At 39.4% G+C, this 23,505-nt stretch overlaps 1 protein-coding gene across 1 annotated transcript in view; it reads left to right on the forward strand.

Moving 5' to 3' along the window:
- Window positions 1-23,505, forward strand: part of SLC24A2 (solute carrier family 24 member 2) — a 235,674-nt gene that overhangs the window by 121,565 nt on the left and 90,604 nt on the right. The window contains exon 3 of the mRNA XM_055302669.1: window positions 22,825-22,863. Coding sequence (XP_055158644.1) covers window positions 22,825-22,863 — 39 coding nt within the window. The remainder of the gene's footprint in view (window positions 1-22,824; window positions 22,864-23,505) is intronic.

Below are 23,505 nucleotides of genomic sequence, written 5' to 3' on the forward strand. Positions count from 1 at the left end.
TGGGATAGATGCAAAATTATGAAATCCAGGCATTCCTACACTCTGTGGATAAAGCACAACATTTCTGGTCTATTGCTGTGCAGGTGCCAGTATGTCAGTGTCATATCTCCATGTGTTGCAGAAAAAAATTGAATGTCGAGAACTGCAGTCCTAAGCAGCACGTTGATCGTGATGTATTACAAGTGCTTTGCAAACTGGACAGGGATACACAGGTACTTGTAGTTATTTTTGGTAAATATATGTTACAGAGAGAAGACTCAGACAGGACAGGTCTGCCCCATCTGAAGTAGATAAGAGTATCTGGGGCAGTTGTCCTGGGACATGGTACCTGTGGCAACCGGCTCCTCTCATCCATTCTCTGGAGCAGATATTGACTAGATTCCTTGTTGGCCTTTTAGTAGCAAATGCTCCACATACAGAGAAATATACCCAAAGGACCTATGCTCAATTGACTGCCATTTTAGGGTCCTTTGCACCAATTATTCAAATTTAATGGCAGTAGCAAAGTGTGGAATACAAGAGACATGTCAAAAACTAAGCTGGAAATATTTCATAAAAATAAGATTAGTGAAAAATATAACATCTGGCCTGAATAATGGGTCCATTAATCTCTGCATGTAGGCATTTCAGCAGGAAAGAGACAATAAATCTAATAGTTTTATACTATAGAGTCCACCAAGTTTAGTGAAATGCACATATAAGTAAAGCAGGTATTCCTAACTCTTCAATATTTAACATTAAGATAAAAATTCTTCATCTTAATACAGCCAGACAGCTTACATTTGATATGCAAAGTGCATTTAAAATCAGTAGTTACTAAATCAAATCCACTGATTTTTGTAAGTGGGTAGATGATTGATGGACTCATTCAGATCAGTAAAAAAAAAAAAATAATACCATCTCTAGAAGCAGTATCTTGCAATCACAAAACGTGAAAAGCCACAGCCCCATATAAGCAACCTTCAGAGCCAAATCAAACAATAGCAAAACAAGCAAACTTGAGTCGGTCTATGTGAGCAGGAGCTGCAGACATAGCTACTGCTTACTCTACCTTAGGGAACTTGGCTCCAAGAGGAGTATATACTCAGCTTGAAAAGCTGACCCTGTGGTTTTGGTACACTGCCTCCTGGTGTCACCCCTGTGCCAGGCCATGGATTCTGAGTAATTCAAGCTGAGCTCTGGCTGAGGGCATTGTTGCCAACCCCATCTGCTTGAGCAACCTCCCAGATGATGACAGACACATTTTCACTAATCACCCTCCTGCCTCCAGGACCAAACACCCGCTCGAATATTCCTTCCTCCCTTTGGTCCCAGATCCCAATGTGTGGGCCCACACAGGATGTGAGAGGATGTGTGTGGTAGACCTAAAGTCGGGACACCTTCTAGCCTATGTTCTACCTGAGGAGACCCAGGCACATGAAGAACCAGTTCTCATCAGCCTGTGTCTTCTGCCTTCCAACAGCCGGTCCAGTCTCCCTCTCTACAGCCTGTCCTGGGAATTCAGCAGTCCTATTCACACCCTCTTACCCCTTGCCAGGCCACCTCTTTCCATCTGCGGCCGACTCTACCCTATGTCCTTACTAGACCTACTGAGGTCAATGACAGTTTTACTAAAAGAAGAAGGACATGTTTTAGCAATAGAATTCATCACATTTGCTGCAGATTGTACGTAGGACAAAAGGGGAAGAGAAAATTTAAGAAATATTCCTAATTTGGGGGATCTGGCACAGTTGGGTAGATGGTGGTGCCATCCTCTACTAAAGGGTAGATGGAAGATTAACAGGTTGGAGAGTGGAAGTAAAAATTTTTAGTAAGCATGTGTTGCTTTTACAGTCCAAACACACACACGTTATTTTAAGTGTTAAAAAAATGCTTAAACAACCTAAAATAAACCAAAGACATATAGAGATGTTTTATAACATCTCAGCGTATGATTGGACTGATTTCAAAATACAGAGAGAAAAACATTAATATCTGTGAAAGTGAACTTTGTCTAGTGGGCATAACAGACTACCCATGGCCAATGAATAGAGGTGGCTAAGTGGCAGGTGGATGTGCATGTTCAGAGGGGATAAAGCCAGGAGTAGAGGGGTCTGTCGATGGTGTGTATGGCCAAAGGATTGGGAACAGAAGAGGGCAGAGTTAGTGAGGTAGAAGGAAAGCCTCAATGAGACCATGGCAGGAGTTAGACACATGCTGACATGGTCCGTGAAATGTGAGGACAGGAAATGGCCACTCTCTCTCTCTCTCTTTTTTTTAAGAGTCTATTTATTTATACCTGAGAGACACAGAGATAGACACAGACACAGAAAGAGTGGCAGAGACATAGGCAGAGGGAGAAGCAGGCTCCCTCTGGGGAGCCATATGTGGGACTTGATCCCAGGACTCCGGGCTCATGACCTGAACCAAAGGCAGACACCCAACCACTGAGCCACCCAGGTGCCTGTGGTTACTGTCTTCACATCAGAGTGCTTTGCTGACTTGGACAAGAGTAGAATTGCTAGACTAGTACAATAGCTTCCTAACCAATCTCCCACTTTCCACACTTGACCTCCCTCTAATCTCTAGCAACCAAAGCCATCTTTTTCATTAAGTTTTAGGTTCCATCAGTCACTTGCTTGAAACCCTTCACTGGCTCACCCTCTGCACTTAGAACAAAATGCAAACTCCCAGGGCCGGAGCTAGGGCAAGGTGAGTGAGGCACAAAATTGAAGGGGACCCCTCAATATCTCAGTAATCAAGATAAATAATATTTTAATATGGTATTTTTTAAAATCAAGTTGGCCCAAGGTTGCTGGTTGGTTTTTGTTGTTATTTTTTTGTTTATTTCAAATTTTATTTCAATTCCTGGTGGTTAACATCCACCTGGAATTAGTTTCCAGTTTCCATCCAGTGTAAGATTAGTTTCAGTAATAGGATTTAGTGATTCGTCACTTACACACAACACCCAGTGCTCATCACAGGTACCCTCCTTCATCCCTGTCACCCACTTAACCCATCTCCTCACCTCTCTCTCTCCAGCAACCCTCAGTATGTTCCCTATAGTTAAGAATCCATTATAGGGTTTGCCTCTCTTTTTTTTCTTTCCCCTTTGTTCATCTGTTTTGTTTCTTAAATCCCGCATATGACTATTACCCAGCCACAAAAAAAGAAGAATGCAATTTTGCCAATTACAACAACGTGGATAGAGCTAGAGTGTATTATGCTAAGCGCAGTAAGTCAGAGAAAGACAAATGCCATCGGATTCCAGCTGCTTGTTTTTCTAAATGGAGTTTTATTGGAACCAGGGCCAGGATTCAGGTAAGGTAAGACAGACTTAAGCAGGGACATCTGGGTGGCTCAGCAGTTGAGTGTCTGCCTTCGGCTCAGGGTATGGTCCCAGGTCCGGGGATCAAGCCCTGCATTGGGCTCCCTGCATGGGCCTACTTCTCCCTCTGCCTGTGTTTCTGCCTCTCTCTCATGAATAAATAAAATATTTAAAAAAAGAAAAGAAAGGCTCAGGCAGATGCAGAGTCAAAGCCTATCTTTAATATCTTGATCTTTTGTTAGTTGTGGAATTTTTGCATTAATTTTGGTTTTTGAAATACTGCATTTATATCACTTATGTTTCTGAGTTTTGGGGGCCCCCTAAATTTTTGTGCACAAAGTAAATGAGACGTTTTCCTCACCCCTATCCTGGTTCTGCAGACCTCATATCAAGACCTGTACTTTCAAAGAATGTGTATTGCTTTTATGGTCGAAACCATAAATATTAGCTTAAATTTTTAAAAAATGTTTAAGCAACTGAAAATAAACCCAAGATATGTGAAGATGTTTTGCCCAGCCATACGGAAAGGCACACAACTTTGTCATCTAAAAAAGGTGAAGATTCAACTTCTTATTTTCCAAATGGATCTGATCTTAGTAAGAGCTCGGCGAGGCACATGGATTAATAACAGCAGGAGAGCCATTTTTAGATAAAACTGATGATGCTTTCATGGAAACATTCCAGGCAGATTAAAGTTGCATAAGACATAATGCTTTTTGACTGCTTAAATATGTTACGATCATCATTTTTTGTGACTTCTCCAACACAGAGGAGAGGTTTTTTCTTACCAGGTTATCAACCAGTAACTTTTCATTTGTTCAGGCTGCTTTAAGTTCTTCGTTCATCTACTAAAGTCCAGTTATTACACTGAAGCATGAAGAATCTTAGAAATCCACTAACAACTATGTTTTTAAGAGTGTGGATGATTTGAGGTTTGATTAATAAATATTTGTAGGCTTTCCAAGTTGATGAGAAATATTTTTCTTAGCCTCTCCCCTCTCTTCCCTCATCATAATGCCTTATGTTGTAAAGGTTGATTTGCTTCCTCTGTGAGTAACTGTGTTAAAGTGGATTTAACAGGGCCTAAAAGCTATTGACTCTCAGTGCAGCACTAATATTATAGGAGATATGGGTATCTCAGTTTCCCTATTTGAGATTTGAGAATCCAATAATGCAAAACGCTGTCATCGTTATAGCTGGAAATTGCTTACCCAGAAATTGCCAATGTGACCCACATGTCCAAACAAGATCATCAGTGAGCAAAACACCTGAGTGTATCCCCCATGCACACACGTCCCTAAAGTACTTGCTTCATTGCTCAACTGTAATTGCTGTCATCTGACTGGGTGATGGCTGGCATGCCATCCAGCAGGGGATGGCAAGCAGGCTAGCCTGGGCTTGCTCACTTGGTGGCTGGTCAGAATTCCAAAGGAACATCTAGATGCGTGCACATTCCCTTGAGGTCTGTGCTGGAAACCGGCACACTGTCACTTCTACCACAATCTGTTGGCCAAAGCAAATCACCAGACCAGCCCACATCAAGGGGAAGGGAAATAATCTCTACCTCCTGATGAGGGGGTGGGGGGAGAAGGGAGGGCAGATCACTACAAAGTCACTGATGCAAAATTATCTGGGGGGAGAATAATTTTGCAAACCATTTGTAGCCATTTTGCAAACAAACTACTCCAATTAATAAAATTGGGAAACCCACTCGTTTACCTATAGTACGGTGGCTTCACCTTGTGATTTTTTTTTTAACAAGGTTAGTAAGGGAGAAGCGTGGATGAAGAGCTGTAGGAGAGAATCTTTGTGTTGATTAAACCACTTGCAAATGCAAAATGGTGATTGTTGGATGAGAAAATAGAAAAATCGAAGCAGATTCCATTCTCATCTGTCTGGGATGACAGTGATTGCCTTGCCCAGTTCTCCATGGTTTTATGAAGTTGAAATTCTTGGCCAAAGCTTCTGAGAGATTCAGTATTTGTTTAGACAGGAATTCCAACCTAATTGCCATCATCTGAGTTTAGACACCTAATTGTTCTAATGATAGATTCTTATGATTTTTCTATTCTCATATGTTTGTTAAGTGCCAGTAGGGATCCAGGAATTTTATATCTTCATCTTATTTAATTTGGTAATTAAACAGCCCCCTGAGATCTCTGTCATCTACATGTTACAGTGGAGGAACTAAGGTTTACAGCCTTTTAGTAACTAGCTTGAGGCCACAGAACTAGTAAATTGGCAGAGCCAGGGATATTTAAACCACTTTCACTATTCTCTAGTATCATTCTATGGCTTTATCCTCTTATGTGTTATCTGTAAAAATAAAAACTGCCAGGTATTTTGCCAGCCAAAGATAGGTGGAATAAAAGAGAGTTGCAATCTGGGACAAACAAGCTGCAGCAAAACAGTAGGCAAGTCTGAGGAACAAAGGAGAAGTACACTTTTTTGAGGAGAAAAAGAGGTAATTTGAGAAGGCTATTATAAACTAAAAAAATCCATTGGTGTAAACTGGGACTTCAAAGTATGGTGGCTTTTTATTGGCTAAACTACTGGGGGACGGGTATGGGGGAGGAAAGGAAAGTGTCTCTTCCTCCAGGTGGAATAGTAGAGTAGTTTCCATTTGCAAGGTCAAATCCATTTAAGGTCAAGTTCATCTCTTCCTGTTGGATCTGCAATTGACTACAAGCGATGGGACATGAGAGCTCCCCCTGCCTACTTCCTGACTCCTTTTTAGTGAGGTTTCCCATTACTAATTTTCTAAATCATTGTACTTAAGATTAGAATACAAAAATCTAACTCGTTGGGAAATAATTATTCCATGATCAAAAAATAAACAAAAAGAGATTTCTTTAGATATCCTAAAATGTCTAAATGCTTATTTGTGGATCTCTAATGTGGGTACACAGAAAGTATTACAATCATCTGCCTAATGAATATCCACTGGCAGTAAAGATAAATTCAACATACTAAAAGTTGGTTTTTCACAAAACTTCTCAAGAATGTATTTTTTGGATAAAATAATGGTTCATGGAGGGGGGGGGTTGGGGAGCAACCTTTTCTAATTCAACTAAGTGCTCTCTGGTGTCCTGAAAGTCTGTGCCCTTCCAGATGTTAACACATGTCCTGATCCTGCCAGGTCCATAGCCTCAAGCCTACAGAGAAGAACACAAGTTTCTGGGCCAGTCTTGGACATGAACCCCAACTTTCTCAAGTACTACTTTCATGGCCTTAGGCTCTTTACTGGGCTACTTTCTCAGCAGTAAAATGGGATTTGTAATGCTTATGGAGCTATAATGTTAAATGAGATAACGCATTTAAATCAAGGGGTTCAAATGCTGAGTGCTATTGATTTTGTCTCTCACCATGCATTTTTCAACAGAAGCTCACCAAAATAAAGCAGAGTAAGCAAATGACCCCACAGGATGAGCTGACTTCACGTGTTTATTGTCCTTTTTCATCATATATCCCATACCTATCCTTCTTCACCGAGTGAATATTCATAAAACAACAAAATGTGATGGGAAATGACATACAACAGACAGGAGCTCTAGGCCCAGCTCACTGAGTAACTAGCTGTCCTTACCACACCCAATTGCTGCATTTCTTTGAGCTTCACTTCCTTCCAGCTGTGAAACAAAGATGCTAAAGGAGATACTGATAATTCTGCTAATAGAGTTAGACAGCCATGTGTGAACCCTTAGCACGGTGCCTGGTACTCTGCTATACCGTTGTTTTTTTCCCTTTGGCATTTGCAAGGAAGTGCACAACATCCAGGTATTTGGAGACTCTTTTCCTTTTTCTCACTTGTTTATTTAGAGGTTTTCTGCTTCCTCTTTTGTGTTTCTTCAAGGTCACCTCGAAGTCGTAAACTACCCCTAAAGCTGCCAAAGCCTATAGAGGGGCAACATTTGGAACAGACACAAGCTGGACGTGATGGGGTCCGATCCCCAGAGCAGACCTCTGGCACTCTGCCGGCGGCTGTCTACTGACTAGAGTCAGGCCATCTGCAGTAACATTCAGCTCGTCTTCCTAGACTTTGAACTAATTGGGAACTTGTCAGAGTGTGTAATACGCTTCATGCTGCCTTCTGCTCCAGCGCTCGGCCAGAACCCAGTTCAGTGGCACCAGGCTGTCAACTGGATAGAATAGATGAGTCTTTTTGGAATCCCTCCTTTCTGTCAGTTAGCAGGTGATCATTTATGCCCTTTGTAATAATACCCCCCAGCTTCCAAAGGGGGTAAGCATTTTGAAAGCCCTAAATCAACAGTTCTCGACCTTCTTAGGGTTGTACTTTTGAGAATCTGATGGAAGTTATGGATGTTCTTTTTCCTGCCCCTGAAAATTTATGCCTACATAAAATTTTACATTTTTCAGAGATTTCACAGATTCCTCCCCTAAATCCAGACTGTGGGCCCCAAATTCCAGCATCAAGTAGTGTTTGCATTTATGGAGGTCTGGATGGTTAATATTGTTCATCAGTAGGCTAATACCAAACAGCAGGCAGGAAATAAGTACTGGTGTCTGGAGCAACATTTTTTTTTTTAAAGAACCAAATGATTACTGACCTGCTCTCACGGTGGGATACACAGAGAAAAGAGGAAGTCTTGCAAATAAAATGGATATTTTTAAATTTAGTTTTAATTTTAACTCCTATATAATTATATTAGTTTCAGGTGTACAGTACAATGATTCAGCAATTCCAAACACCACCCAGTGCTCACAAGGACAAGTGCCCTCCTAATCCCCTCCACCTGCTCTCTGGTAACCACCAGCTTGTTCTCTGTCATTAAAAACTATTTCTAGGTGTGTGTGTGTGTGTGTGTGTGTGTCTTTCTCCCTTTTTTCCTTTGCTGACTTGTTTCTTAAATTCCACAAATGAGTGAAATCATATGGTATTTGTCTTTCTCTGACTAGCTTCTAAAATGGATATTTTGTTTTACATATAATTAACTAGCTTTGGGGACAAAAGTATAAATACAAACATATTTGTTCATATTGTCCAAAAAACCCACATAAGTAATATTAATCTGTCAATTCATCATCACCTATGACATATAAAATGCACACACACACGGTATTATTATATAGGACAATGCCCACATCCTCAGAAGACAGCATATGAAATGTGTAGGGGTGAAGATTGTCTTCAGTTTATTTTAAAATGATTCAGAAAAAAATAAACATATATTGATAAAGCAAATATAGAAAATGTTAATTTTTGAATCTAAGCAGTGGGAATATGGCTGTTCATTATATTTTTCTTATAACTTTTCTTTGGTTTGAACATATTTATTACAAAAATTTAGAGAATAAATATATTAGTTTGAGAAAAAATGTTAACTTAAGCACAGCCTTTCACTTTCAGAGTGGATTTTCTTCAATCAATTGATGAGCATCATTTTCCCTTAGGTCCAGTATATTTTTCATTGTGGTTTAGAATCTTGTCCAAAGATGTTCAATGTTACTACTATTATAATTTTGTAAATAATAAATGTTCAGTGATGACATTATACTTTATACAACATTATATGGTTATTATCAGCATTTAAGAAGCTGTCTAGGCAATAGGCTCAATGTACTAGGGCCTGCTACAAAATGAAGTGTGTAGAACTATTTTGAGAAGTTCCTAATGGTTAAAACCAAGGCTTTGGAGCCAGCAGTAGTTACAAAGGAAGCTTCTTCTACAGGATATTTCTCATGTCATTGTCCCCTGATTCGACAACAAATTTTTTAATTCCGCACTGAAAATAGTGCTGGACATTTGGCCAAGAAGATGGTACTAACCATAATATCCTACCTCCTGGCTCTATTTGAACTGTAATGCAGTTAGGATTCCCAGAGCATATCTCTTCCATTTCTGTTACTACAAGGCTACATCTGTTTTCAATAGTACACAATTTCCACTATGCTATTGACAGATAATAGATAAGATATGTCCTAGGAGACCACAGCCACTATCTGGAACCAGAAGTTTTATTTTAAGGTCTGAACCTTCCAACATCATTAGTTCATTACTATTTTACCAGCAAAAATAGAACACTATCTTCACTTAATGGCAGGCCTCAGTTTCAGCTCACTTTTTCAATTTATACCTTGCTTTTATGTGATTAGAAGGATGCACGATGTTTGAAAATACTCTTGAAATCATGTACATTTTGTTCAAAGAAAAGCTAATGATTAAAAGCTCTAAATTTCCCTAAATAGTTTTATGAGGATTGGATGGCTCCCACTTACTGAATAAATTTCCTTCTGTCCTGCATGGAAGGTGAATTCAGAGGGTGTTTTATCTTTAGAGAATAAATAAATTTAGAGAATGCAAAGAGAGTGGTGCCTTAGACTCAAGTGAGTAAGTACATGAGAAATGTTCAACATCATAAGCCATTAGAGAAATGCACATTAAAATCACAATGAGATATCACTGCACCTATTAGAATAACTAAAATAAATAATGACAATACCAGACACTAGCAAGAATGCAGAAGAGCTGGATCATTCACATATTGCTGGTGGGAATATAAAATGCTATGGCCACTCTGGAAAATAGTTGGGCACTTTTTTTCTGAAACTAAAAATGGTCTCATGACCCGGAACTTATATTCTTGGGCATAGATCCCACAGACGTGAGACTTATTTTATTTTATTTATTTATTCATAAGAGACACACAGGGAGAGGCAGAGACACAGGCAGAGGGAGAAGCAGGCTCCTCACTGGGATCCCAATGTGGGACTCGATCCTGGACCCCGGGATCATGCCCTGAGCCAAAGGCAGACACTTGACCACTGAGCCACCCAGGTGTCCCAAAACTTTTTTTATGTAGAAATTGGTACATCTGTATTCATAGTTTCATTCACAGTGGTTCCAAACTGGAAACTATCCAAAGGCCCTTAGATAGGAGGATATGAGACATCCATACCATAGAATACTACTCAACAGTACAAAAGAAATAAATTATTGATACATGCAACAGCTTGGATGAACTTCAAGGTAGTTGTATTGGGTGGAAAAAGCCAGTCTTATAAAGGATACATACTGGGATCCCTGGGTGGCACGGCAGTTTAGCGCCTGCCTTTGGCCCAGGGCGCAATCCTGGAGATCCAGGATCGAATCCCACGTCGGGCTCCCGGTGCATGGAGGCATGGAGCCTGCTTCTCCCTCTGCCTCTCTCTCTCTCTCTCTCTCTCTCTCTCTCTCTCTCTCTCTCTCTGTGTGTGTGTGTGTGTGTGTGTGTGTGACTAACATAAATAAATAAAAATTTTTTAAAAAAGGATACATATTGCATGATTCCACTTAGGTAACAATCATGAAATAACTTAGAGAGGTGAATTCCAGGTCAGTAGTAAGGGATGAGGAGAGGGGATGGGTAGAGCTATGAAGGAATAGCACAAAGGAAGCTCGTGGTAAATGGTACAGCTAAGTATCTTAATTCCAATGGTGTTTACATGAAGCTACACATGTGATTAAATTGTGTAGGGCGACACACACGCCATACACAATCACAAGTAAATGCACGTATAACTGGTGACATCTGAATGAACTCTATAGACTGTACCAATGTCAGTTTCTTGGCTGTGATATTGTACTATGGGTAATGTGAGATGTTATCCCGGGTGGAGACTAGGTGTGGGTGCAGAGGATGTCCCTGTACATTTTTCTTTGCAACAATAATTGGTTGCATTTTTCTGTAGTTATCTGTTAATCTATGATTGTTTCAAAGTGAAAAGTTTCTTTTAAGTGCTTCCTATGAGTCCCTACCACCTAGGATTATGAGGAGGATGAGCATATAGCAGTTATCTCAAGCGTGGCTAGTGCTCAGCAAAAGGCAGCAGGGGGTTTCTATGTTAACTCTGATGTCACTACTTAATTGGAAGACTCTGTCTGAGAAGAGAGATTTAAACTTGAATATAAGTTCCATGAGAACAAGGAATTGGGCTGTTTTGTTCGCTGTTGTATCCTCATACCTAGAACAGTTTAGCACATATAAATAAGGTGCTCATCAAGTATGTGTTGGAGACAGTATGAAAGAGTGATTTTGAAGATACCATGAAGGAAGATGTGTAGCAAATGGAGCAAGAGGGCATAACTTCATCATACCCAGGGTAGGACACAAATAAGAGCTAAAATGGCAATTTGCCAGGACTGCCTTCTGGCTAGGAAAGATAAGTGAGCTGAGATGTTGAGGAGAATAAATTTAAATCTCAATAGGACTCTCACTTCCCTTGATTGCATCAGTCTTAGGGGGACAATTGAGACTGTAACCACTGTCACATCAAGCGAGTTGGGGGGACTCCTAGTCCCCAGGGTGCACAGGTATCTCATGGTCAATGCCCAATGGAACTGTTCCTTAATACCATGTTTCCACTTATTACATGGTGGCCTTATTCTGTTCAGTGCTTCCACCAGCTGAACGAGATCACTACTGCTATACTGCTCTGCCATGAGCAGTACAGGTCCACCTGCATTGGACCACCAACAGGAAGATGGGCTCTCTCCGGTTAAAGGACCCATGCAGTTGTGACTGGGTATGGTCACAGGGACTAAGCCAAAGAATTATTAGCTGATGCCACTCACTATTAGTCAAAATAGTTTCTGCTAACCTTGGCCTAAGCCCCAACACTGGATCCAGGGCCCTCAACCCTTTTCCATCTCAGGATGAGTTTCCTGCCTCTTTGAGCATCCTCCTTGCTTGCAAAGCTCTAGATCGACACCTCTTTGTAACTGTCAATCAAAATATCAATGTTCAGGGATCCCTGGGTGGCTCAGCAGTTTAGCGCCTGCCTTCAGCCCAGGGTGTGATCCTATAGTCCCGGAATCAAGTCCCACAATAGGCTCCCTGCATGGAGCCTGCTTCTCCCTCTGCCTGTGTCTCTGCCTCTCTCTCTGTGTGTCTCTCATGAATAAATAAATAAAAGCTTAAAAAAAAAGACATCAATGTTCAGTGTTACGAAGACACCCATGTTCAAGAGAATTAGAGTCCTAGCCAAGCAAACAAAATGGCAATCTCCAGCAATCAAGAATAAGTGTGCAATGCCAATTTTAAAATAGGAGTTCAAAAAATAAAAAAATAATAAAAAATAAATAAAATAAAATAAGAGTTCAAAGAAGGAAGGTTTTATATTATTACATTTCCATAGGAATGAGGAAATAGAGGCCTGGTTGGTACATCTCAGAAACCGGAGGAAAATGAGTCAAGAAACAGTGGGTCATTAGCAATATCAAATGATAAGAGAAAAGTGACATAGTTCAGTGTTGGGCTGAAAAAAAGCCACTTGCCTCCAGCTTGGTGATATTTGATCATAAAGGCTCATTAAAAAAAATAGATCTAATTTCACTTATTTATTTTTAAACATGCATCTAGCACCATTGTACTAGGTACTGTGGAATAATATAAAATGGGGGGGAAATGGCCTCTGCCCTCAGAGGGTACTCTATAACAAGAAAGAGAGAAATAAGACAAATAATGTAAAAGAATGAACAAGGAAGCAAATAGGGAGATTCACCAAGTATGAATGGAATATGGATGTAGCCAAGCAGTGTCCCATCTCCATGACATGAGTGATCTTAATTCCCTCCTGGGCTCTCTTGGGAACAGGAGAGCAGGTCAAGAAATGGGATCAATTCTCAATATCAGTACATTTTCAACAGGTAATGTTGTGTAATTCATGTTTGCACCCTTTGTTGTTTTCCCAAAGTTTAATTACCTTTCATTTGTATCGTTAAATATTTAAATTGGGTTTATGCAATACACATTTGCTTCCTGAGAATTCTAAAACCATGTTCAGCAAATCTGGTGTCTCTTATTTGCTGCGCATGTGGAAATTGTGTCACATCCTGTAGGAACCAGGTGCTGGTATGGTGCCAGTGAAATTTCTAGGATCACAAGTTAAAATGTGGTGGAGAGGGAACCCTGGGTGGCGCAGTGGTTTAGCGCCTGCCTTTGGCCCAGGGCGCGATCCTGGAGACCCAGGATTGAATCCCACGTCGGGCTCCCGGTGCATGGAGCCTGCTTCTCCCCCTGCCTATGTCTCTGCCTCTCTCTCTCTCTCTCTCTCTCTCTCTGTGTGTGTGTGTGTGTGACTATCATAAATAAAAATTTAAAAAAAATAAAAATAAAAAATAAAATGTGGTGGAGAATCAGTATGTTGTATTCATGAGGTTACACTGTATCTAGGAGATCATCAAAGTGAAAAGTTACAAATACCAAAATCATGAAGTTATGTTCAAATTATAGTCTTTTGTTCTTCTTGGAGTTCAGAGTTTCACTTTTTCTCTTTTTTGTCTTTAAAAATGTGAAAGTTCTTTTACAAACTTTGTTGCTAATAATATTGCCAAAAAATAATCACACTTCCAATTTTATTACTTTCAAGTTGCACTTTAAATATTTAGTGCCCTTGATGAGATGAGCACTGGGTGTTACACTATATGGTGGCAAATTAAATAAAATCTTTTTTAAAAAATAAAATAAGTATTTAGTGCCTTGTTCTATATGTTGGATTTGTAATTCTATAGAATCATGTTCTTTATCTTCTTCATAGTCTTTGCTAGCTTCTCTTCAAACAGAAGGCATGTTTTTGTGTAATTAATAAATTAGTCATAAAGTTGTTCACAAAAATTTGTGAACATAACCTAATTTATGGTTAGACCACAGTTAATTCACTTATGTATATACCCTTAAATATAACACTTAATTTTAAGTGATCTAACTACTATCCATTCCATCTAGTTAATTTTACATAACATATTCTGGGACGTGAGCTCCATGAGGATAGAGATATTTTTCCAGTTCTGGTCACATATGTATCCCTAGAATCTGGAAAAATACCTGGCATATAAGTAAGTGTCCAATAAATATTACCAAATAAGTATTGTTAAAGGATGAATTTTTTAAATTCAAAACTTCCTATTCAGAGTTTCCCATTGATGATAATATGAGACACTGAATGATTATTTAATTTTTTTGAGATGTTCTTCCCTTGAAACAAAGAAACAGCAGTAGTTGTCCAAGTAACAGAAATAAATTGAAGACTGAGCACACTGTGCTTCCAAATAAACAATATAGACTAGTATCGTGCACCCACAGTGACAAATGGGACCACAAGAGGGCTCCACTTTTCCCACCTACTGCTGAGCTATAAACTCCTCCATACAAGTCAACCTGCTATATGGATAATCTAATTTGCAGAGTTACTTGAAACTATACCATTGTGAAGGTCATAAAAAGTGCCTCCATGACCTTCAAGAGACAGAACCAATAATGAAAATTCATGACAATTGTAGGTGAGTCTAAATAATAACGCTGAGAAAGACAAAGAAAATAACCTCTACTCTTACTGCATTAGCAGACATCAACTTTTTGTACCAAACACACACAAATAAAATCTCATTTTGCATTCACATCAATCACTTAACAATACCATTTTCTGGCCTCCATTGGAAGCCAGAACTCATTAATTGCTCTTAATGAACATAAATTTTTTATTGCATTTGGAATCTAGTGCCTCCAGCTCCTTTCCACAGGCCACAGCAAGGAAAAACCCCACTTTCTTGTTTCTTCTGTGCTTAAAGCTCTGGAGCCCAGCTGTCTGAATTCATATCCCAACTCTGCCATGAACTGGCTGTGTGGCCTTGAACAAACTAACCAATTTCCATCAGCCTCAAGGTCCCTTATGTATTAAAGGTGGCAGGAGTGGTTATAATACCTATTTTGAGGGTTCAATGAGATATTTCTATATAAAGCACTTGGCACAAATTGAACTTTCAATAACTGCTATCCATGATGACTGGAATCTGTTTGATTTGCAGTAAATCAGCCTGTGGTTTGTTCAGCACCAGCATTTGTTGGAGTTTTCTTTAAAATTCACACCTTCCTAGACACTCTTTCCTCCAAAGAAGCAAGACAATCCAGACGTAATATGTGAGTGCACTTAGGGTTCTTTACTAGTCAAAGGATATTTGTGTGACTATAGCCAGAACACCACGAGCAGATTGTGTTTATTGGCATATCATAATGGTTCATTAGCATTTGTGAGAATTGCTCTAACAGTACAACAAAGTATATTAACAACATCTGGATTTGGGGGGGGGAGATGAGATGAGAGATGACAGTGGTAGTTGGATTGCTAATCCTTAAATTAAGTGAATTAACACAGAAGCTTAGTATCCTGAGTATAGAAACAGGCTAAGGAAACTCCCACTTATCTCTCTCCATTTATGAAATGAGGATTGTGGTTTTCTGTGTACCAACTTAATAAGTATTATTTTCTTAAAAAGAGAGAGAAGAGGGGCACCTGGATGGTACAGTCGGTTAAGCATCCAACTCTTAGTTTCAGCTTGGGTCATGATCTCAGTTGGGGTTGTGGGATCCAGCCCCAGGTGTGGGGCTCTATGCTGAGTGCAGACTCTGCTTAGATTCTCTCTCTCCTCCTTCTCCACACACCACCTACCCCCCCCCCAAAATAAATAAATCTTTTTTAAAAGAGAAGAAATTTGTCTATGTTTACTTACTGATTGACAATAGCACATAAACAAGATAGATGATAGATGGATAAATGAATGGATAGATATATGATAGAGAGATAGAAAAGAGACTTGGGTGGCTCAGTCAGTTAAGCATCCAATTCTTGGTTTCAACTTGGGTCATGATCTCAGTCCTGAGATGGAGCCCACGAGCTCAGCAGGGATGGAGCTTAAAGATTCTCTCCCTCTGCCCCTTCCACCACACATAAATACGTGTGTGTGTTCTCTCTCAAATGAATAAATCTTTTTTTAAGTATATTTAGAAGATAGACGGTAGACATTCACATTATATATATGATACTTAGAATTTTTTGATAATGATATATGATCTGTAAAGTGTGGAGACACTGATAATATACAACCATGTAGATTTCAGCTGGTTAGTCACAGTGCAATTCTGCATCTTGAAATTATGCTGTCCTCTTTGCCTTACTGGATATTCCCCAAATTGTATTTCCTAACAATTTTAGAGTAGATCACAGCAGATGCCCCATGCCATCTGTTATAAGCAGCTGCCCTCTCCTGGGGTAGGTTTTTTTGAGTTTTGCCTGGGACCTTATTTCACTCTTTGTCCAAATCATGACTTTCAACAGATGTGAGAGGTACTCATACTGGACATGTTCACAGATCCTCCCTGCACAGCCTGGCTTCCTGGATTCAGAGAACTTCTAATGCAGAATGTTACCCAATGAGAAATGGCTTCAGCAGAAATTGAATTCATAGTTAAGCCTGTAGCCTTTCTGATCCAAGTATTTCCCTTTTTCTTCTCACAAGCAACATCCTGAAAAGTGAAAGTACTAAACAGAAAACTTGCAGAGTTCCCAGGGTAAGAAGGGTCCTTTGGGTTCAAGTGTGGGTTTTGCTCTCTCTTTATTTTCCAACCTTCAGAGCTTCCTGATTGAAACCAGAGCCTCTAAGGTATGTGAGATGTGAAGTGCTGACATAGCCAATGCTGAATCCTTCAGACAATGCCAATTCATGGGAGCCAAGTCAAGAAAATGTAACCTGTTTTGTCGTCCCCTCCTCCCTCAGCTGCCGACTAGGATATGCCCAGTAAACCACCCTGCAGTGTCCTACACACATCACCTCTCACCATCCTGAAACATGGAAGTTTCCTCCTCTCAGAAGCCACTCAGTTCTCTAATCCAGTTTACAACCGTGGACATGCTTTTGTCTTATAATATGTCATCATTCTGGGGCACCTGGGTGGCTCAGTTGGTTAAGCATCTGCCTTTGGCTCAGGTCATGATTCTGGGGTCCTGGGATTGAGTCCTACATTGGGCTCCCTGCTCAGGGGAGAGTCTGTTTCTCTCTCCCCCTCTGCCCTTCCCCCACCTTGTCTTGCACCCTCATGCACTCTCTCTCTCACTCTCAAATAAATAAAACCTTAAAAAATAATAATAATTTGTCATTATTCCTTCTTGTGACTCCTACTTTTTATTATAATGATAATGGAACTAATCCATAGTGCTTACTTTGTACCAAATGTTGGTCTAAGCACTTACATGTATTAATCCAAGTAACCCTTGCAACAAACTCTGAAATTGTTACTGCTAGTATCCCCGTTTTACAGATGAGGAAATTAAAGCATAGAGAGATTAAGTTACTCATCCCTGGTCACATTGCCAATAAGTGACAAAAATAGGAAAATGAACCTGAACAGTGTGGTCCATATTCCTAATAACTATATGATGTCACTGCTCATCCTACATTATTTTCTTCTCTTTTAACAATTATTTAAAAGGCAAAAGATTGAGTTGCCTGGGTGCCTCATTTGGCTGGGCATCTGACTCTTGATTTCAGCAGGGATCATGATCTCAGGGTCATGAGATCCAGCCTCGCATCAGGCAAGGAGTCGGCTTGAGAGTCTCTCCTCCCTCTGCCCCTGCTCTCTCTCTCTCTCTCTCTCTCTCAAAGAAATAAATACATCCTTAAACATAAAAAAATTAAAAGGCAAAATATTGTTCCTTAACTGTCACTGGCAATTTCATTTTATCTCTCTCCATTTTGGGCAATACCTATTCTTCTGAATTTTTTTTCTAGGATTCCAAATATTTCATGATCATAGGAATTACTCAAACAAACTGTTAAAAGGCTTTGCTTCCAAAATGTGAGCTCCCATTGCCACACTTTTTACTTATTTTCAACACTTTCTTTCCATTGCAATGTGTTTATTTTTTAAACTTCTTCCAATATGTTTCTTTAAACCAGAGTTGCAAAGTGGGTATTCCTGCATCCTGGGCTGCCACCTCCTGTAATTCATTAATCTGAGATTCTTACTTTGCTAATGGGCAGAGAGTGGGATAACTACATAAGCAACCAATAGAAAGGTTACTTGAACTTTAGTACATTCTTAGTACTTCTTTCTTTAGGAATTAATTTAATCCCTCCTCCCTTAATGTTTTGGGGAATCCACTAAGACCAAAAAGGGAGGGAGACAGTGATGATTTTTGCATCTGATTATTGGTAAGATTTCTTTTCCTTTTAGATTTTTAGGACTGAGGCTTTCACACTTTCCAAGCCATAGACTTTGAGGTTTATTAGTCTCTTTCCAAGAGAGATGTTTTGAAAGTTATTGTTTGTTACAGCTAAATGCATTGAAAGAAAAAGGAGACATCATTTCATACTTCCTTGTTAATTTCTTAAACGAAAATCCATCATTCTCCTCCACCCAACTTTCTAAGTTCCAAGATGTCATGATAATGTCAGTTAAATATTGGATTAATATTTCTAATGGCTGGCATATATATTTTAGGTCACATTTAGGACAAAATAATGATATAGTACTTCTAGGTCCTTGATACAATAAATTCTGGTGCATTTCACAGATCTAGTGAGAGATTATAGTTGCAGAAGTTTATGGATGTTACTTGACTGTTGTGAATAGTTGCTTATCTCTGATACCATTCCACTGTCCAGAAAAGCCACCCCTTATTTTACACAGTTGTATTTTGGCTTAGGAAATCTTCCCAGTGACTCATTTGATTATGTGATTTACAGGTGGGCAATTACTGGTCAGAATGAAACAAGGACTGTGTGGTCATGATGTAGCTACACTGTGTCATATTTGCCTAATGTTATGTGTCTAAAGTGGAAGTGGGGGCCTGTATATGGAGAAGCCAGTGGTTTCTGAGGTCAAAGGAAGAGAGACAATTTGCGGATTTATGAATGGTTTATAGTGTTTAAAATGCTTTCTAAATGGGCTGTTGTATAATGGGGGTCGGAAGACTTTCACTTTCAAATAGATAGCAAAATTCCCATACAGAATTGGGGTTTCTAATAGAATAACAGATATTCATGGCATTGTTCCAGTTGCTCAATTGCCCAATCACTTGCAGTGATTAGGGAGGAGGACAGTTTAAGATAAATAAAGGGTTGAATTTCAGAATATTTTCTTGTAAGTAAAAGGTGTATTCCTTATATCCTGGCCTAATGGATGTCCTGCTTTTATGAATGAAGAGGAGGATCTGTGTTGGTACAACAGAGCCTCAGCCTGCGACCTTTGGGGATGCATTTTATGAACTTTTTTACATATTCCTCAAGAATTTCCATGTATGTTCTCAATTGGCTTAACAAATTTTTCCTGTAGCTGGCACAGTCTTTCAACTGACTACCAGGAATTGGGCTTTCAAATTAGTGCTGCCCAAAGATATGATATTTTGGGGGGTTTAAAATCAAAGGCATTTAAACACAAAATGCATAAGAAGAATGCCAACGTTAATCCTTAAAGCCCCATTCGTCTTCTTTTGAAGAAGCTATTTTCTGTAGTGTACAGTGGCTTAAAATAAACTTGCCACATGTTCAGTGGCCCTGAAAATAAATTCACAACACTGAGGCCAACCCCAAAACCAAATAGCTCAATAATTCAGATGTTAGAAATACTACAGGCTTATAAGCTTTGGCTATCCACATCTGAATCTTTTTTGTTTGTTTGTTTGTTTGTTTGTTATCTTCACTAGTTACTAACGTGTAATTAAAACCCCTTTAAAACTGAGTCCTGACCTAATCAGCAGTGCGTCTCTAGGACCACAAAGTGGTCACCTTAACGGGGCCATTAAGGTGAGGCTGGGTCAGGTGAGCATGAGGGATGATCAGATGCGTGTGAACCCCTAAAAATGAGGGGCACATTTCATGTGGCACATTTCTCATCTTTTCTACAACAGAGCTACATAAAAGGAAAAGGGAGGTCTTAATGGCCTCAGTTGCCATTTCTGTATATAATGAAATATACATGTTGTAACCTGATATATATTCATGTCTGCAAGTTACACTTGAAAGGAAACTAATGATGTCAACTTCTGCTGACATTCAACAGTGGGAGATTTTGAAAAGGATTTCAGACCTTGCTCTGCACTCACTTTTTTCTTTGTAGAATCTATGTGCAAGGCCTTTTCTTTCCATTTATTGTGTCTCAGGATCCATCTTGCTTGCGAGAGAAAAAAGGAAGTCAATGGGGCAGATCTTTTTTCTCCCTTGCAGACCAAAAAACAGGTTTGATTTTTTTTTTCCTTCCTCAAATATTTTCTTTAAATATATATTTTTAAAATCCAAAATCTGGGATGGTTAGGACTTTGTTCTCATAAAGACCACCCTGTTCTCTTACCCTTTTCATCCTGTTCCTTCATGTTCTATAGTGTCGCTGTCGTTATCAATCCCAGCTTATACTTATTTGTCTCCCATTTAGCCACAAGGTGTAAATTTGCTAACTGAAAAGGCGTGCTCTGACAGTTAATCTCCTTGTATGTCCAAAGGCTGCGCTTGCTGTACTGGATAACTTCCCTGGGGGATTGTTCTATAGAATATGAGGCCATTTGTTGGGCTGTCTGATGTAGAAGAAGAGAAAATGAAAAGACCTGCCAGAGAGAAGAGTGGGATCATACAGTGCCTTCAGAGTAAAGAAGGGAAATCAAAGAACAATTTTAGGTCCACTTCAGTCTGCAGGCATGTTCCTGGGAGCTAGAGAATCAGTGATATTTTCTTATTCATGTTTTTAGAGAAATCTCTGAGAGAGAGCCCCAAGTCAGGGGAATGGCAAATTTAGAATGCCCAGGGATGTGCTCAGAAATTACCACCAGTGCAGGGGCACCTGGGTGGCTCAGTTGGTTAGTATCTGTGTCTTTATTTCTGCTCAGGTCATGATATCAGGGTCGTGGGATCGAGCCCGGTGTTGGGCTCTGTGCTGGGTGTGGAGTCTGCTTGGGATTCTCTCTCTCCCTCTCCCTCTGCCCCCCACCACCTCTTCCTCTCTTAAAAAAAAAATACCACCAATGTAGAACACTTCTGTCTAGGCCTGAGAGTTAACAAGCTCTTTAAGGGACCCACAAAAATGTTTAGAAAAAGTATGTGTTGATATCAACTCTAAAATCGTAAAACATGGGGACACCTGGGTGGCTCAGTGGTTGAGCGTCTGCCTTCGGCTCAGGGCATGATCCTGGGATCCTGGAATCAAGTCCTGTGTTGGGCTCCCTATGGGGAGCCTGCTTCTCCCTCTGCCTATGTCTCTGTCTCTCTCTGTGTGTCTCTCATGAATAAATAAATAAAATCTTTTAAAAAGATAAAAATTTAAAAAATAAAATCTAAAAAAGGTAACTATAGAATTATTAAATGTTTAATTGAATGTCTATACATATTTAACATCAACTTCATTAAGTATGAAATTTAGTCTTCTTAAAAGTTACATTATCTGTGAAAACAAATTATGGATTCAGTTTCTCACGTTCCAAGATCTCAAGCATGCCGATCATGATTAAATGAATTGCATGTAGCCAATAATTTGAAATACAAAATTATGAAAGGATTATAAGAATCCTTTCCATTTTTGTACGCAGAAATGTATATTTTAGGTGGGATACTGGAGCATCTTAATGTTCTTATATAAAGACGTGTGGTAGGATTGAAAAAGAGAGCCCAGGATTTATGAAGATTCTAAAACAGCTCTGTACCATGTCCTCATCTCTGTATATGATTGGTTATTCCTGAAGACATAGATCACCAAAGATACCAATGGGAAGGACCAGAGGCAACCTGGGAGCAGGGTTCCAGGTTGTTCTTGCTGTATGCACCCATAGTTGAGGTGTGGTGACAAAGGCAGCATAGTCTGAGCATGAGGAAGGTCAAAGGCACCTGCACATTGTTAGATCACAGGATGGTGCCCTGCTTCTGCTGAAGGAGTGTGCATACTAGGTTAACAAAGCAAAGCCATCCAGTTGGGTCATGTTGGTAGAACTCCAGTGTCCTTTTGTTGAAGTTGTGTTCTCTCCTAACAGATGACCAGGCCCATGGTGCCCTTGTATTCAAGTCAACTTTTCTCTACTTGACAGATATTTCCATTTTTAGAATGGAAAACTTGAAGTGGTAGAGGCAGAAAAGGTGTATTATTTGAATTCTGCATGTGATGATCTTAGTCTTTAATTCAGTGACCTAACTTCTCTTCAGGCTTTATTTTATTCACCATATAAATGTTGGCTTCCTCCAAAATAGTTGGAAAATGATACTTCCTTGTAATGTCAACCCCTAACAATAACCACCAATAATTGGTATGATTCTTGCAGAATTTCTTTATATATACTAAAGTATTGTTAATTTATTTTTTCTATAAAATGACATGACCAATAAGGTTTTAATTTTTTCAGTTGAATAGTATATCTTAGATATTTTTGCATGTCAATACATGTGTACTTACCTCATTTATTTTAATGACCACATGGTATTCCACTGCATGGATGGGCCATAATTGGTTGAACTGCCCTCAATTGCTGGGCATTGGGGATGGCCATTCAACTTTGAGCATTCAGAAGAATGTACCACGTGTCTAAATAAACTATTACATATTGGCTAGTCATCTATATCACTGGCCCCCTGTATTGGTTCCTTCCTGCCCAGAAGGAGAAAGAGCCAAATCTTCCCTTATAGTGATGTTTGTTATTAAATGTTAAACTTAACTACATGTTACTTGTTTATTTATTTATGTCTTTTGTTTTTGCCTTTTTCTCTTATGCAGTCATCTACAGCCAGGGACAAGGATGAGCAGGCTCTACCGGTAGGAAGCAGTGGCTCTGTCTGTACCTGTCCGTGTGCCTGTGGAGAGTGTGGGAGAGGGTGGGAGGAGGAGAGTTCATGTGCTCAACAAACCATCCTCCCCCTTGGGATACTTAAATGGCTTAATCTACCAGTATATATGTATATTCAGTCTTGTAATTAGTGTCAACTGTATTCTGATATTCACTGATACTCAAATTATTTATGAGACTAGATTTCAAAAAGTTTGAGTTCTCTTTTTTTGTCATAACCCTTTATATGACTTGAAAGAGTGAAATATTTCCAAATTGCATCCCATGGGAAGTTGAGCTGATATTTGGGGACAGTGTGGGATCTAAAAATGCTTGATATCTATTTTTTATGTATCTGCATGCACTTAATTTTTGGTTGGAAATTTCTTTTGGTTCCATCAAAAGAAATGCTGCATGAGAGCTGTGTATTTAATATATACATAAGACCCAAAAAAATGCTTTAAGTTGTTCTACAGATAAAATTCTTTGCCAGTGAAGATCTCCCCAGCAAAGTTCTTCCAGTTTCCTAGAATGAGCATAGTAACAGTGATTATGACAAATTATTAACAACAAACACATTTTCCAGTGCCTATCCAATTAACACATCACATTCTGTAATGTGCAACATGGCA

Source organism: Nyctereutes procyonoides, unplaced genomic scaffold (genome assembly GCF_905146905.1).
Source record: "Nyctereutes procyonoides isolate TBG_1078 unplaced genomic scaffold, NYPRO_anot_genome, whole genome shotgun sequence".
Taxonomy (NCBI): domain Eukaryota; kingdom Metazoa; phylum Chordata; class Mammalia; order Carnivora; family Canidae; genus Nyctereutes; species Nyctereutes procyonoides.